Source organism: Kogia breviceps, chromosome 2 (assembly GCF_026419965.1).
Source record: "Kogia breviceps isolate mKogBre1 chromosome 2, mKogBre1 haplotype 1, whole genome shotgun sequence".
Classification (NCBI taxonomy): Eukaryota; Metazoa; Chordata; class Mammalia; order Artiodactyla; family Physeteridae; genus Kogia; species Kogia breviceps.
The window spans coordinates 1,834,933-1,852,582 of NC_081311.1; the positions used below are offsets into that span (position 1 = coordinate 1,834,933).

A 17,650-nucleotide genomic window follows, 5' to 3' on the forward strand; every position below is an offset into this window, starting at 1 on the left:
GCATCGTTGCGCGAATCATCAGGGCGGGGGCAGCGGCCGGCCGTGGCCCCCAGCTGTGGCATCGCCCTGCGTGGTGTCCTGACTTCTGGCATCTGTCCTGCCCTGCAGCCCTGCCCTGGTCACCTGCTCACTGTGAGAACCTGTGCTCTTAACTGGACAGGCGGGGCACCCGCTCCTCTGGCCGGTCGGTGGTCGGTGTCGCCGGCACCCGGGGGCCTCCCGCCCTGTCTTCAGCTGAAATGCTGGGCGCCCCGGGGACGCCTCACAGGTCCGCACTCCCCGTGCTATAACACTTAGTGGCACAGTGTCTCCGGCGCCTACAGAGTGTCCTGCAATTCAGTTGGCTTCTGACACCAACTCCTGGGTTAGCCAAAACCCCACAGGCTGAGGGCTCAGTCCCTGCCCTCTTCCCCTCCTGCAGACCCAGCCGGCTGCCGGCATCTCTGCCCAGCTGGTTGCGAACTCAGGGCTTCCCACGACCTCCCCTCGGTTTGAGAATTTGCTAGAACGACTCACGGGACTTAGAAGAGTGATTTACGCAGGATAGCGGTTTTATTATAAGGACGCAATGCAGGGAGGGCGAGCCAGGTGGAAGAGAGGCCCAGGGCAAGGTGTGGGAGGGGTCTCGGGGCCCCCCTTCCCTCTTGGGGGCTCACCCTCCAGGGACGCCAGTGCGGTCACTACGTTCCGCCTCTCTGACCCGAAGGAGGTTTTATGGACGACTCATTACTAGGCACACCCTCTCCCCTCCTGGAGGGCGTGAGGTGAGGCCACAAACCAACCCTTTCATCACAGAGCAAGTCCTCCGAGAGTCACCGCCTGGGACACGGGCGCAGACTCGAGGTGCTCAGAGGGGCTCCTTAGGAGTGAAAAAGACGCTCAGTCGCTTAGCTAATTCCAAGGGCTTTAGGAGCTTGGTGCCAGGAACCGGGTGGGGGACAAAACAACATTAAACTATTTTTGAGGACGCCACGAATGCTGTTTGGGACCTTCTGTGACCAGACTCCTCACGTGTGTTTCTAAGGCAAAAGCGCACTTTGCCACCGATCGTACGGGGGGTGAGGATGAATTCAGCGCGGGTGCGTGGCCCTGTTACTGTGTACACGATGCTGCCCTTGGGGATAACCAGGGCGAAGCCCTGACCTTGGGCCCTAGAAGCTTCTAACTGTGGAAGCTGGTTTCAGTTCCTCAGTAATACCGTGTTACGGCAACAGTGCTTCCCGGGACCCTGAGGTCACACCGCCCTCGGCCGCCAGTCCCCCTCCGTGTGGGTCCTTTGCCTTGGATTGTTAATCAGGCTTCCAGCCCAGGTGGCAGCCACGGAGGGAGCCCTCCTCTCCTGACTCGCAGGACCGGGAGGCTGGCGGCTCAGGCTGTCACGCCACACGACGAAGTCGTGCCACAGGGCAGGCGCGTCCGGGCCGCGGTCCCGACCTGCAGGCGAGGCCGCGGTGCGCTCTCTGAGTGGGAATTCCGCCGGCTGGACCTGGGCATCTTTCCCGCCTCTGCTCCCCTATTTCCCTGCCTTTACCCCGGGCTGCTCGGTGAGGCCCGGCCGCCTCGCTCGGGAGGGACTGAGTCAGGAAGGCAGGGAAAAAAAAACCCACACCTGGGAGGCTGGGTCTGTGCATCCCCTGAGAAGGGCATGGGAAGAGGGACCTGGGCCTCGCAGGGAGCAGGGGGCTTGGGGGCAGCACCAGCCCGGCTTCTACCGCAGCCGCCCTCCCTCGCGACTGGGGGAGGCCGTGTGCGGCGTGCTCGGACGCGTCCTTCGCCTTGGCGTTGCACCCACGGGAGCCTTGGTGAGGACACAGCCTGTGTGACCGCAATCTGCCTCTGGGAAGAGCTCTTCCGCCCTGGGGGCTGCACCTGTTGCACCCAGTGAGCTCGGCTCAGCCACCACGACCCCGTCCAGGGAGCGGGCTGGTCGTCAGCCTGTGCCTGGGGTCAACAGGTCCTCGGGAGACGAAGGACAGAGGGACCCCCTGGAGGTGCGGGAGGCCGAGACGCTGGCTCCTCCACCTGCCGACCCCGCCGGCCATCGCAGGCCAGGAAGCGTGAGCTCGCCCGTGTGCACAAGGAAGCCCTCACCCAGACCGACACCGTGCCAGGGACCCGCTGCCCTTAACGCTCTGGTAAGCAGGGATTCACAGTGGGGCGCCCACACCACAGTGCGCTGGGGAGACTGGGTCTGTAAGACGTGAGTCCAGGGATGCCGGCGGGTCCCCAGGCGCTGCCAGAGGCTGCGGTGACCAGAGGAGTGGGCAGGGCCGCGGGGGGGCTCGGCTCTCTCCACCGGGTGCGTCTCCACTTCTCACGGCCGAGCGCGCGGAGCGCCTCTCTGTGTCCGAAGTCACTGCGTTCCTCCCTTGACGGTGCGTCCTCTCCGTGGAGGGCCCCAGCCGGTCAGACTCCGGGCACGCTCCCGCCGAGCCGACCCCCATCGTGCCCTCTTAGGCTGGCAGGGAAGCCAGCGCTCCAACTTCCTGCAGCGAGAGACGCCCGGGCTGAGGAAGCTGGACTCTGCAGCGGGTCCCCGGCACATCCTCTGCCCGGTCGAGGGCAACGGCTGGATTGGTGTAACAGCGGAGGAGGAGACACTGTGACACTGTGACTGTCCCTGACGGCGGATTCTCCTGGACGCCCTGGGCCTTGGTCGAGGTGGAGCTGCCCGGAAGGCGTTTGTTCCGTGAAGATGGCCTGGGGTCCTGGAAGACGTTCTGATGTGAGGACAAGCCTCCAGCAGGGGTCACTCTCTCCGCAGGGCTGCCTGACGCTTCTGTGCTGTCCCGTCTCCACCACTTGAAAATGGGACCATAAGTGCGTGGTCAGTGACTGAGGGCTGCCAGGCAGCGTCTTTCAGGAGCTACGCAAAGAAGTTAAAGCAAGTGGGGTCTTCAGGGCCACCGGTGGAGCCCCTTCTCCGGGCAGCTCCCACGCCGCCAGGGTCTTGGGGCGCTTCCAGATGCCTGTGTGCCAAGCTGGGAGCTGAGGACCCGCGGGTGCCTCCCCTGCACACGCGAGGCGTTCCTGTGGCCGGTCACACCCTCATCTCCAGCCGGCAGGTTATCGGGTCACTAAACGCACGTTGGTGTCGGTGGGCGCGGCAGCCGGAGGTGCCCGAGCTGGAGCCCAGGCTCAGAGGGTGAACAAAGACACGCCGGTGTGTCCTCGGCTCTCAAGACCCCCCTAAGCCTTGCCCTCACTTCTGACACGGGTCGTGTGGTCCGCCCGCAGGGAGTGGTTCTGCAGCATCAGCTGGGTGTCACACAGGTCAACCCATCTGACACCGTCAGACCCCACGTTCAGGGCTCAGACCCCCAGGACTGTACCCCCTCTTCAGATGCCGGCTGAGAGTCCAGGCTGTCACCTGTGCTTCTGACCGACCGGCTCTAAATCAAGGTTCGAAGCACCTGCTTCTGTGTTCAGTTCATCTGCTAGAGCGACTCACGGAGCTCAGGACGACCGTCTACTTACTAGGTCACCGGGTGTTATAAAAGGAACATCTGGGGAACAGCCAGGTGGACCGCACGGGGGGAGGCGTGCGGAACGGGGGCTCGGAGCTTCCACGGCGCCTCCAGGCGTCACACTCCCCAGATCTCACATGTTCCTCAACCTGGAAGCTCTCCAGTCCCCGCGGGGTTATATGGGGGCTTCACTCCATAGGCATGATTGATTAAATCATTGGTCAGTGGTGACTGACTCAGCCTCCAGCCCCTCTCCCCTCCCCAGAGGTTGAGGAGGGGACAGAAATGTCCCACCTTCTAGTCACAGGCTTGGTCCCCTGGTCCCCAGCCCCCTTCCTTAGGGACCTTCCCAGAGTCCCTCACTGACATAAACTCGGCCACGGAGGAAGAAGCCTGGGATGTGAGTGAGAAGAGGCTCCTTGCACCTCGACCCCTCCTCGCTTGGGAAGCGGTTAGGAGCTCCTCTATGCAGAAATGGGGACGGGGACAAATGTACACGTCTGAGCATAAATCACGGTATATCCCAGGAGGGAAAGTAGGAGCGAGGTTTCCACTCTCTCTTCCTCGAATCTTCGCGTCTGCGGCCCCCGTGCGCCTTACGCAACCCGCCCCTTGAGGCCGGCGCTGCTCAGTCCTCCGAGGTCAGCCCTTTCCCAGGGACAGAGGCGGGCAGAGGTGCTGCCTTTTCAGTTCAGAGACCCCAGCCCTGGGGGTGTGACCCAGTGAGTGTCCTGTCGATGGGACACTCCTCCTGGGACAGGGCGCCTGGGGGCAAAAGCAACAGGTGGAGAGACGGACCTATTAGGTGTGTCTTTGTCGGGGGTGAAGGCACGTCCCCCCCTCCCCACTGGGCTGAGATGGACGCTTGGAGAGAGAAGCAGAGGTGACTTCCATCTCTTGCAGAACCCGTAAACATCTGGATTTGCAACGTGAAGGTGACCGCAGGGGTCCTTTTCTACGACAAACCAGCAGTCCCCGTTTCCATTTGCTAAACTCCAGATCTTCATATACTCGGGCTGCTAAGTACGGATGCTTTGTACCGGACCTAACTAACTCTGGCGCACTAATTACGTCCCTTGGGATCTGCGGACAGATAAAGAGAAGAAGGAAGATGGCAACCATCCAGAAATTATACAGCGTGATTATAGCAGAGGAACGTGTACATATTACTTAAAATGTGCATAAAACGATACATAAAATTAATTTTGCATGTCACAGCTGGCTTGGTCTAGTTGAGACCATCCGTAACAAGTGCATAAGCAGATTTCTCTTGGGGAATCATGTTTATTTACCTGGCCAACAGCTCTTTGCTTCAGTCCCACACGTGTCCCTATGGCACAGGAACTGGGTTTTTTGTAGCCTCGATATGAACATGTGCCGTGCTACCCGTTGCCACTGCTCTATCTCCCAGGTAATAATCCCCTATTCAGCCCCTAATTAGCTCCACTCTTCCCGCGCTGGAGAGGCTCAGTGGGTGGTGAAAGTAGGAGGTTGAGTGCTTCCTACACTGCGGTCCTGGGCACTGGCTCTTCCCCCCGATGAAGGTGTGGTGTGGGCATCCGCGGACGCAGCCCCGGGCGCTTACAGAGTCAGTGCATCCCCGAGGCAGCAAAGGTACCACACAGACCCATCCAGCATCGGGAGAGAATTGGCCCAAGTCAGTCCCCCAACGGGAAGCTTCTTTCTTAATAGCCAGGCGTGGAGCCAGAGGGGCAGGTACCCAGGAAGCTGAGATACTGAACCGTGTCCACCTGATAAAGAGCATCCGGGGCCTCGCGTCAGGGGGACGTTTGGAAGCCCATGTTCCCCTGTGTCTGAGTGTATCCGATCCTTCGGGGAAGGACACCTGCCCAGCGGAGCCGTCTGCCCTCAGCCCAGCCTCAGGTGGAGGTGACATCTGTCAGCATCTGCCGTGCTCAGTGTTGCAAAGAGCGCGGCTCCCAGACCCACCCGGAAGCTCTCCATCACCCACTGGAGTCGTGTCCGAGAGGGAAGGGGCCACAGGCTCCGGCAGGGTTTATGGCCCCTGCTAGCCCTGAATCTTGTTTGAGAGCTCACTCGCTGGCGGAATTGTACACAACCTACAGCGAGGCATAATTACCTGCGGCTTTATACTCGATAAACACGTCTTATGCCAGCTGAGCTCTGCACCGAAAGGCACGCAACTTCCTCCAGGCCCCGAGAGGTTACCTGTCCCCTGCCTGGGCTCACTGGGGCTGGGGGGGATCCAGTCCACAGGCAGGGACCTTGTCCAGTTTGCCCGCGTTGCCCCTCGGCTTCCAGCCCGTGTGGGCCCATGAGCTGCCCAGCGTCTAATAAAGGCGGGACCTCGTGTCCTGCCTGAATTTTCCCACGGCGGTGAGCACGTCGGAACGACACAAATCTCCATGCGAAGCCCCGCCTGTGCAGATGGTGGAACGCAGGGCACAGAGGGTGAGGGTGGCTCTCAAGATCACCTGAAGGTCAAGGGCAGGTCTAGAGCTGGAGGTGCACCCGCCGAAGAGGCGGGTGGTGGCCTTCCACCTGGCTGACCAGGCCAGCGGGGGCCAATGCTGTGGGCTCAGTGCTGGGCTCTGGGTCACTGCTGGAGGGATGCGGGCCCGGGTGCTGGCACCCGGGACGGAGAGGGGCCAAAGGTGAGGCACGCTGGGTAGTCTACCGCAGACTCAGAGGTTTCATCTCCACGGATCTGTCGTCTCATTGCTCTGGAACTCAGAATCCGACACGGACCCCACGGAGCTGAATCCGGGTGTGGGCAGGGCTGGTTCCTTCTGGAAGCTCCAGGCAAAGGATCTGTTCCAAGCCTCCCAGCTTCTAGGAGCATCGGCATTCTAGCCCCTTCCTCTGACTTCAAGGCCAGCAGTGGAGCATCTTCCTGTGTCTCTCCCCCCACCCCAGACGTGTGAGTGTGTCTGCCCGTCTGTCTGTCTGTCTTCTGCTTCTGTCCTCACACCTTCTCTGACTCGGACCCCCCGCCCTTTCTCTTATGAGGACCCTGTGATGACACTGAACCCACCTGGAGAGTCCAGGCTACTCTCCCCATCTCAAGATACTAACTTAGTCACATCCGTGAGGTCTCTTTTGCCATGTACGGTAACATTCAGAGGTTCTAGGGAGTCCGATGTGGACCTCTTTGGGGCCATTGTTCGGTCCACCACTCCCATGAACCTGGCCTGGCCGGGTAGTAAATCAGACAGACCATCTCAAGGTCATTTCTAGGAAGGGACCCGGTCTGTACAGAGTTTCCGTACATGAGGCTCAGCCCCTGAACCCTCTGTCCGGCCTATGGGAAGCGGCCGGCTGGGCTGAGTATGGAGATTCAAGGGTGGAAGTGATCTTCTCTTTGGGAAGCAGAGTGGCTTGTGCTGGCTCAGATCCAGAGAGAGGGCAGACACCCACGTGTGTCTGTCTGGTAAGGCCGGAGCCGGTTGCCGGGAGCCCTGGCACTGCCCAGAAGTGTCCCTGATCGGTCTCCCCCTAGAGAGAAATCAAAGATCAGAGGGTTTCAGGTCACGTGGACTTGTCCTGCCCATTCCCGCGGCTTCTGAGGAGCCCGAGGAGAGTCCTCGAGCTTTCAGGGCCCTCAGAGGTCACTGGGGGAAGCTGAGGTCCAGGAAGGGGAGAGGCCTTGCCCAGGAGGAATCTTCTGGAAGGCCCAGACCAGAAACGGGTACAGAGCTCATTTCTCTGCACCATCACAAGACTGGTCACAGGACACAGCCAGAGGCCAGTCTGGTGGCCTTAACTGGCCTTGTTTGTTGGGATACACTGAGGCCAAATCTGAATTTCTGTGTGCATTCCCACGTTACAGACATATTCCTTAGGAAGGAAGCTTTTCCTTTCTTTTGTTTTTCTTCACTCTTTTTCCTTTGTAATCTTTTTCTCCTCTCTGATAACCTTTCACAGTTAAGAGGTCTTAAAATTACATATTATTCCTTTTCGGAGATTTTAGAATCCTACATGTGAAAACGCGAAGCTTAATTCCTTGCTCTTCTAAAAATAAACCAGGACTGAGCTGAGGCTGCGGCTGCTAATTCAAGCAGCCCATTTGCTGGCTCTCTGCTGGAGGGGGGTGAGCTGCCCACCTGTGTGGGCCTCCAGGGCCTGTGAACCCTGCCGCACGGGCAGCACCCAGTCGGGGAGGTTTACCGGGCACCACGCCCCATGTTACTCGGTCCCCGGATCCAGGGCCAGAGCGGGAATTCCGCTAAAAGGAGAGAGCTGGCCTACAGGAAGAGCTCAGACCTCCTGGGGTCCGGTTAATCCGCTCACTTCTCTGAACTTTGGTGTCCTTACCGGTAAAACGAAGGTGAGGACAATGTCTGCCTGTGAATCAAATGAGAAAACATATGAGAAATATCTGTAAATCACCCTAAAAGCCAGACATTGCTTCTATCATTCATACTTGGCATAAATAAGCTTTGCAAATGGGTGGATTTCAGCCCTGAAGGGCTTTTTGAGTTAGGGCCCACGCCGAGGGTCCTTGAGGGAAACTAAGAGGAGTTTCTCGATTCACACAGGTGTGTGGTCTGGACGGGCGATGACCGGGTTTTCTTCTTCAACCCGACGATGCAGCTGTCCGTCTGGGAGAAGCCGATGGACTTGAGAAACCGCGGGGACCTCAACAGGATCATCGAAGACCCTCCCCACAAGCGCAAGCTGGAGGCGGCAACAAGTAACTAAGAGACGGGCCCTGTGAACCCAGTTTTATAAGAGTCTAAACTGTACATTCCCGATGAGCATGAAAGGAAAGCACGATTTTCCTGGTTACGTTGGCAACTGATTTTGAAGGAATCGTGTTCCCTGTTTCAGAATTTAGTCATTACGTTTTTATGGTGCTTTCTGCAGAAACACTGATCCTTCCAAGGGGGCGGCTCTGGCTTTCTTTTTTAAAAAATTTAATTTAATTTATTTATTTTCTATACAGCAGGTTCTTATTAGTTATCTATTTTATACATGTCAGTGTATACATGTCAATCCCAATCTCCCAGTTCATCCCCCCCCCCACTTTCCCCCCTTGGCGTCCATACATTTGTTCTCTACATCTCTGTCTCTATTTCTGCCTTGCAAAGTGGTTCATCTGTACCATTTTTCTAGATTCCACATAAATGCATTAATATACAATATTTGTTTTTCTCTTTCTGACTTACTTCACTCTGTATGACAGTCTCTAGGTCCATCCACCTCATTACAAATAACTCAGTTTCGTTCCTTTTTATGGCTGAGTAATATTCCATTGTGTATATGTGCCACATCTTCTTTATCCATTCATCTGTCGATGGACGCTTAGGTTGCTTCCACGTCCTGGCTATCGTAAATAGAGCTGCAGTGAACATTGTGGTACATGACTCTTTTTGAATTATGGTTTGCTCAGGGTATATGCCCAGTAGTGGGATTGCTGGGTCGTACGGTAGTTCTATTTTTAGTTTTTTAAGGAACCTCCATACTGTTCTCCATAGTGGCTGCATCCATTTACATTCCCACCAGCAGTGCAAGAGGGTTCCCCTTTCTCCACACCCTCTCCAGCATTTATTGTTTGTAGATTTTCTGATGATGCCCGTTCTAACGGGGTTCGAGGTGATACCTCATTGTAGTTTTGATTTGCATTTCTCTAATGACTTTCTTTTCACATAAAGTTACTAACCTGGGGAAACCCTCTCATCTGTCAGCCACTCAAAACTTCCTTTCCAGCACAGACATTAGCCTGCATTTAACTTTTGTTTTTGTTTTTTGCTTTTAAAATCTGTTTTCTACTATCAAATTAGTGTGTACTGGTTAAACATTTTAGAAAATGCAGAAAAGTCTCACCTTTCAAGCTCATCCATGGTGGTCATTTTGATGTGCTAATAACTTTTTTTTTTTTTCTCCAGCATTTAATTTTTGTTCCAAATGTCATAGGAACGCCCCTTGAGATCATGTGTCACGAATGGGAGCACATAACCCTTCCTCCTCACACACCCACTTCAGAGCTTTGTATGAAATCCATCCGTTCTTTGTTTGAAGGGATGCTTGATTTCAACGGAAGTGCATGTGGAGAGGAGAAAGATTCTTCTCAGCTGTAGAGGAATCGGCTGCTTCCAGAGCGGTAACTGTTCCCGATGAGGCCCCAGCAAATCTCATTTCCCCAAGAGTCAGAGGAGAGCACTTAACATTTTCAGAAAGGATCCTTTCCGATTAGATCTCATACATTTTTAATGAGCTGCTGTGTTGGGAAACGCCCACTCCCTGTGAGCACATGGGTTGAAATAGCACTGGCTTCCCTGGGGAAACTTGAGATCAGCGGTTCTCCGGCAGAGCTTGGCTGAAAGGCCAGGAAATAGCATCTTGACCCCTTGAAGAAGTGTTTGTTTTATTTTTGTGGGTGTTTTATTGGGTTTGCAGTGATATTTTTGATTCTGCCTCAGGTGGGGCTAACACAGATGACAGAGACCAGCCCCCAGTTTTAGTCAGAGCCGGAGGTGTTTGAATGGAAGTTTAGGAAAAGGTATCACAAAAGTTTTAACATTTTTATCAGTGCTAAGAGGCATGGGAGAGATTTGCTCTTGCAAAGCTGGTAGCACTTTGCTAGGATGGAGACACTGACACGGTTCATAGTCCCCCCACTTAAGATACCGAGTACACCCCTGTACCAGCCACCCCACCGCTGCCAAGAGTCAGCTCAGCTCAACTGACGTGGAGAAAAAGGAACGTTCTAGGTGCACGTCCAGCTGAGTCTGTAACACTGAGCTGTGCTCAGGGACAGTAAGAATTGGGTTTGTGATTCTGTTTCCTCCTTTGATTAAGTGGCGTCCCTTTTTAAAAGGGACGCTTTGCATATGCTGAACGGGGGCTTGAACCAAAACCCCCTCACAGACACCCATCTCCCAAGGCCCTCACTCCGGGGCAAGAGAGAACAGCACACCCTGGGAGGGGGTGTCCTGAGACCCACAAACCTCAAGGACAGTGGGGTGCAGTTGGTCAGAGCCGTGATGTTTATTTTCTTGGTAGAGACGCAAACAATGCAGGCAGATTCCTTGCTCCTTTCTTCAGCTGTCATCCTTGGAGATAATTGGGTGCTGTTTCTTTTTTCCTCCCCAAAGCCTGGAAGGAACGAGAGAGGAAGGCACTCATTAGCAGTCAGTGTACAGTTGTTGGCCTGTTTCTCTCCTCTGGACCAAGTCGAGTCGGGGCTGCTGAGAGCAGAGAGGGGTCTGCAGAGTCCCCCACTGAGTCGTGTGCCCTTTCGAGGCCTGTGAGGACTGTACGTGGAAAGACAGCGTTAAGAGAGTAACAGGCACGTTAGAAACGCGAGGAGCTCATTTGAGCAAAAATCGATTCCAATCCCACGGCACCAAACTGGAAGTGGTTAGAGCCTGGGAAGGCTGACCTGGTGACGGTGCAGAGGCAGAGACGGGGAATTACCTGACGGGCGACAGGAAAAGCCCAGCCAGCTGCCAAGGTCCCCCTTAGCGTTTCCATTGGTTTGTAACCTTGCGGCTTCTACTGGCTTGGATGTTTGTCCAGTGGCCTCCTTGTATAACTAACTGCAACAAGGACCTGGATTATCTGGGTCACAGATCATGGCTCCACTTCACTCTGCTGGCCTGAATCTCATTTTACACTTAAAAAGGTGGAGAACGGAACCTTAAATCTAACAAACACAACCGGAGGTACCTGGTTCTCATAGATTTAATGTACCAAGTCATTTTGTCTGCCACCTTTATAATGGCAGCCCCTTAACTATCTAGATAGATGTGTGATTATAAACTTACAAGCAGTTACAAAATGAGCTTTAACCTTGCTTACTCTTGTCTTAAACCAGTGTATCTTAACCTGAATCTTAAAGATATGCAAATGACCTCAATTCTCAACTTGCTGTTGCAGACTAGAATTGGCATTTAAATGCATTGCTTCTAATTTCCTAAGAGCCACTCACCCCAATTGTTCTGTTTTCTGAAAAACAGGACAGGAAGTATTTCTGGAGGACTAATTAGCAATGAGCAGGCAGAGTTGATGACCTCAGGCCACTTGGTCATCCATCATGACTCATGCGATGATCTGACCCTAATTATTATAAGAAGCAGCTCTAGAAGAGATTGTTCTCAGTGTAGAATTTTGTTTTTCACATTTTGTTCAACTATGAGTCATTATAGATTTGAATATTAAAGCCTGTTTCTCACCTGAAATGGAAGCATTAAACATTCCAGTTGATTTGATTATTTTTCAATAGGCAAATGAAATAAATGAATTTGACAAATCGCTGCCACACTTACCTGCTAGTAGGTTTGAAGGTGTGTGTGTGTGTGTGTGTGTGTGTGTGTGTGTGTGTGTGTGTGTGTGTGTGTGTACTAGGAATGTCAGCTGTAGAAGGGGGAGCCAGGAGTGTCAGACAACTACGGGGAAAAGGATACAGAGATGCCAGAAGTGCTAAGCGGTTCATCATTCAGCAGATAAGGGAAAAGTCGCCTTTTTTCCATTCTGTTTGCATTGCTGGGAGGTTCGGACGAAGGCCTGAATTATTTCCTAATTATCTTGCAGCACATCCAGATTTTTTATGTCTCTAGCAGACGCACTGTTAGTTGGGAATAAATGCCTGTTGAACTAACGTGAAATAAGAAGTACCAGCCTTCATCCCACATCCGTTCTATGTCCTGATGTTCTCGGGACTGCTACAGCCTCTTCAGTGTGGAGGGTACCATACTCAGGTGTGTTTTTCCGCCAGCTTCAGCGTTCCTCAAATCTCTTAGAGGCTCAATTCTTCCACTGTATTTACCTGCAGCACCTAAGACCTCTCTTCTGAGCAATGGGTAGTGTAGACTGAAGGAAAACTGAAAGTTGTGAGTTACGTTTTATTCGGGGACCTACTGAGGACTGTAAGCCAGGGAGAGAGCCTCTCAAATCACTCTGAGAAGCTGTTCCAAAGAGGTAAGGGGAGAGCCAGGGTATATAGGAATTTTTGTTGAGGAAAAAAAAAAAAATTTAATGGAACATCAAAGATTACAGCTAATCATAAAAACCAGACATCTCAAGTTAATGATTCTAGTGCTTTTCTGTGGGAAGATCCAAGAGTCTGGGCTCATTGAAATCATTCCTTAGATATGCATCTCAACTATCTAGGGCCTGTATCCTGCTTATCTCCATCCTGAAGTCCCCTCAGGGCTCAGCATCAGGACAGCTGCTGTGGCTGATGGCTTGTTAGCCATCAAACAAACATTCTTTGTTGACTGAAATGGCAGGCGACCTCTTTTTCTGTCCCAGATAGAAATCTTCCGGCCGTCTGGCTGAGGCGTCACCTGCACCGTCCACAGCGGGGTCCCTTCCGTCCCTTCTGCTGGGAGGGTTTGGTGCAGTCTGGTGGGATGTATCAGAGGGTGATCAGATAAAACACCTGTGGGCCCATCCTCTGGGGTGGGGGAGACAGGAGGTGGGGACAGAGATGAGGAGGAGTATCTCCCAGCCTCTCTCTCCTGCCTTTTGTCTCCCTGGGGTGCCTCCCAGTGGATGAGGCGGACAGGAAGCGGGCTGGGGGTGGGGGGCGTTGGGAGGGGGCGAGAAGTGCTGAGCGGGGAGCGGGGAGGGAACCCTGGAGGGAAGAAGGGGCGCTTGTTTCCTCACGCTCTCCGCAGCCGCAGGAGGTAGGTGCCATCCATATCAGCTTCCTTTTGCTGCTGTAACACGTCATCACAAACTTAGTGGCTTAAACCAACACCAGTGTACCGCCTTCCAGTCCTGGAGCTCAGAAGCCCAGCTTACGTCTGTCTCACTGGTGTTGTCAGAACTGCATTCTTTCCGGAGGCACGAGGAAAGAACTCGTTCCCGTGTCTCTTCCAGCTTCAAGAGGCCACCTGGTTTCCTGGGCTCCACGGCCCCGCCCGCCCGCTCCAAAGCAGCAGCAGTGCATCTTCAGCTCTTTCTCTGGCTGACTCTTCCGCCTTTCACGGTCCTTGTGATGACACGGGGCCCATCTGGATGTCCCGTCTCAAGATCGACTGGTCAGGAACCTTCGTCCCCCTTGCCTCGCAACCTAATATATTCACAGGTTCCAGGGATCAGGATGTGGACATCTTTGGAGGCCATTATCCTGCAATCCATCATCTTTATACCTGTTTTACAGAAGAGGGAATTAAAGAAAGGAGATCAACTGACATGCTCAAGGTCACACTTCTATCCAGTGGGGGACCAGGGTTTACACCCTGGAGGGTCTGACTCCAGATCCAAGGAGGGGCGGCCTCGCCAGGCATCTTATGGGCATATACGATAAAGAGGAGTTTCTGGAAATCATTTTGCTCTCCCTGTGCCTGACACAGGACAGTCAAGTGCGGGGAGCCTGGCGCTTCCACGTGGCAGGAAGTCACTTGGCTTCAGTTGCTCTGTAAACATTTCAGTCGTTTATATTCAAGACAGATGTACATTGACAATGCATTTCACCAAGGAGAACATGAAACCGTCCCTGTGAGTAAACCCAGCTAGGACGTGTGAACGGGTCACGTTCCCAAGCATTGTTTGCCCAGGGACGGTGCGTCGATCTCCACCTCACAGTGGGGCCAGGTGCCCGGTACTCCAAAAGACCCAGGACTGCTGAAAGCACGGGTGTGGGGTGTTCTCCAAAGTGGCAGAGGTGTGCCTCGTTGTTCATCCGCGAGGACTCGGGTGGATGCGAGGGGCTGTCCCCGTGCAGAAGTCACCTGCCCCGGCTGTTTGGGAGGAACCCTGGCCATCACCTGGGACCTGTGTTCCATCCACAGCCCGACGCCACCTGGCAGCCACGCCCGCGCCTCCTCTTTGCACAATGAATGAGCCAGGTGGCTTGTTAACGCCATTATCAGCATCGGTGCCCGCACTGCCTGTGACGGGACCGCAAGTCAGGGGGGTGGGCGGAGACAGGCCATCCCTCCAGAGAATCACTTATTGACAGAACGTACCAGGCAGCCTGTGACGGGAAGGGGGGAGCCGGACGCGTAGTCGCCGTGGGGTCTTTACGATGCTCCGTAACACTCGCCTTCAGTTTGCCGGACGGGCAGGGCCAAGGCTCATCCAGGTTTCTAGATGCCACCCTGCCCCGAATTAGTGCCGATAAAGGGGTTTTGTCCTGTCTCTGTGGCTTCAAGACCCGGGACTGTTAAACAGGTGAGATGGGAACAGCGTTTTTCAAAGCAGTTTCCCCCAGAACTTAGTGCTTCAAACCGCCCTGCCCTCCCGGCCCAGGAATGAGGGCAGCCGTTGTGCAGGTGGAGCTCGGACGGTCCAGCCGGGCTTCCACCCAGGGCCGTTTTCCCCAAGCGTTCCAGGTGGGCAGAGCACACGTTCTCTTGGCAGGGTTCCCAGGTCACAGTCTCAGGAGCTGACGAAGGTCTCAGCTCAGAAGCCGCCTCATTGGGCAGACGACCCACTAGGGGTTGGTGACTGTCGGAGGCCGGGACGGAAGCACCGCATCACTTTGTCTGCTAGGCTCCCAAACGGCCTTGTTTGCAGACACCCCAGGGAAAGGACCGAACTTTGGCCGGAGGGGCCGTCCCACTGATACGACGACCCCATCTCGGGCCGGCACTCCTTGTGGGCTGCGAGCCTTTCAGGGGTGGAGAAACTTTGAGGTCTTGTCCTGCTGGGCCGCCTGTGCATTGCTTGAATATCAAGGCTATTTAACCCGCTGGCAGTCTTTTCAGCCGGATGTTTGCAGACGCCCCTAGAACTTCCCTAAGATCTCAGGTCACGTGCTTTGAAAGCTCATGTGTGTTAAGGGCGTACGGCTCCCCTGGAAAAAGCGAGTGAGTCTGGAAGCTGAGGAGTGGAGCCTGCTCAGGTGCTGGACGCGACCCCAGCCTTGGTGACCAGCAGGTGCCATCAAGGAGTGAACTTTGGACTCCACACAGTTCACAGGCCAGAGCACCACTGTTCCTAGATCCCCGGGGCAGCCGCGGCCCTGGGCTTTTCCAAGTTGCATCTGCCTGGGGCACAGGTGTATGCCGCATTCCAGGGCTCTCCTCTGAATGCAAGCACGCCCTCCCCCAACAAATCTGCTCCTGCAGTTCTCCAGCCAGTTCAGCCGGACCTTGTGCCTTCCCTGCTGAGAGAGGGGGCCGGACATAACAGGGCTCATCACCTCCACTTGCCCAAAGGAAGACGTTTGTCTCCCAGACTTGGAAGAACTTGGCCCAGCCTCACCGCAGGCTCAGCGCCTTTTCAAAACAATGCACTTGCCTTTCCTTGCCGGTTAAAGGCACAAAACAATCAATTTGGAAAAGAGGTAGATGATGTTTGTGCGTATGTATTGAATATGCTTTTAGTAGAACAGCTGAGGAATTGGCATGCTGCACTCTCTGCTTTTCACCATTGTGGGTCTCTTTCTGGCTCCCGTGTCCTGAGCCCCTCTTTCCCCATAGCCATCTCTCCTCTCTCTCTTTCTCTCTCTCCCCGCTCTCCCGGCTAGATACCCATGACTCTTTCCAGATGGTGGACTTCTAGGTCCTCTGTTTGTTCATGCACACACAGAATGCCGATAGGAACACCTTTGTACACATATATTTATCTCAGGAGCATTTTTACGAGTACTCTTCTCGTATAAAGTCATATTACTGGAATTGCCAGGTCAAAAGGTACATGCATTTTATTTTGACAAATATTGCTAAATCGTCCTCCAGAAAGATCAGCCAGTTCACATGTCCGCTGGTAGATTCTGCCTGTTCTCATAAGCACTGTAGATCATCCAGTCTTGAGTTTTTAGACCCACTCGTCGTGTCAGCTGGCCTTTCTTTAATTGTGAGTGAAATTGAACCTTTCAGCTGGTTGATCGGCCCTTCGTTGTGTTCTGTATTCCTGTGAAGTGTGTGTTTGTCTTCCTCATCGAATTGTACGGAATCCTGTAAATCAAGGAGATCAATATTTTGTCTATAGTGTGATTCCAATATTTTTCTTTCGATTTTTTTTTCCCATAAAGCAAATTGATCTTGAATTTTTTTCTTACTGTGGTAAAACATGCATAACATGAAGTTTGCCTTTTTAACCGTTTTTAAGTGCACAGTTCAGAGGCATTGATCAGTAATACCTTCACAGTATATTATGTAACCATCACCATTACTTCCAATCTTTTTCCTCCCCCAAAACAGAAACTCTGGAACCATTTGTTGATAATTCCCCTGGTAACCTCTATTCCACTCTACTCCCCATATCTGTAGATTAGCCTGTTCTATATGCCTCTTGTAAGTGGAATCATGCAATATTTGTCCATTTGTGTCTGGCTTATTTCACTTAGCATAACGTTTTCAAGGTCCTTCCATGCTATAGCATGTGTCAATCCTTCATTCCTTTTTACAGCTGAATAGTATTCCATTGTAGGGATATTGTTTATTGATATTGTTATTGTTTGATTGATATTGTTTATTGATTCACCTATTGATGGACTCTTGGGTTGTTTCCACTTTTTTGCTGTTGTGAATAATGCTGGTATGAACGTCAGCATACAAGTATCTGTTTGAATCCTTGTTTTCAGTTCTTTTTGGTGCATACCTAGGAGTAGAGTTTCTGGCTCACACGGTAATTCTATGTTTAACTCTTAGAGTAGCGGTCAAACCTTTTACCACAGCAGCTGCCCTGTCTTGCATTCCCACCAGCAGTGCACACGGGTTCCACGTCCTTCTCCGTATAATTTGCCAACACTTGTCTTCCTTTTTAAAATTCTTCTTATTATTATTTTATTACCATCAGAGTGTGTGAAGTGGTACCTCATTGCAGTTTTGATTTCCATTTCCCTAATGACTACGTGTCGGGTACCTTTCCATGGGCTTTTTGCGTGTCTTTGGAGAAAGGTCCATTTAAGTCTTTGCCCGTTGGTAACTGGGCTGTTTTTGTTTTAGTTGTTGTTGCTGAGTTGTAGGAGTTTTATATATATTATGAATATGAATGCCTTATCAGATATTTAATTTGCAAATGTGGTTCCCATTCTGTGGTTTGGTTTCTCACTCTGTTGATAGTGTCCTTTTATGCAAGAAATTAGAAAATTTTTATTGACAGTGTCCTTTTATGCAAGAAATTTTAAAATTTTTATTAAGTCCAATTTATCTATTTTTTTTTCTTTTATTGCCAGTGTCTTGGTGTCATATTTAAGAGACCATTTTCAAATCCAGCATCATGGCTTTTACCCCCTACATTTTTGTCTGAGATTTGCATAGTTTTAGCTCTTAAGTTTAGCTCTTTCATCCATTTTGAGT

At 52.8% G+C, this 17,650-nt stretch overlaps 1 protein-coding gene across 1 annotated transcript in view; it reads left to right on the top strand.

Moving 5' to 3' along the window:
- Positions 1–17,650, top strand: part of TCERG1L (transcription elongation regulator 1 like) — a 184,305-nt gene that overhangs the window by 132,287 nt on the left and 34,368 nt on the right. The window contains exon 7 of the mRNA XM_059052046.2: positions 7,988–8,142. Within this exon, the coding sequence (XP_058908029.1) occupies positions 7,988–8,142 (155 nt within the window). The remainder of the gene's footprint in view (positions 1–7,987; positions 8,143–17,650) is intronic.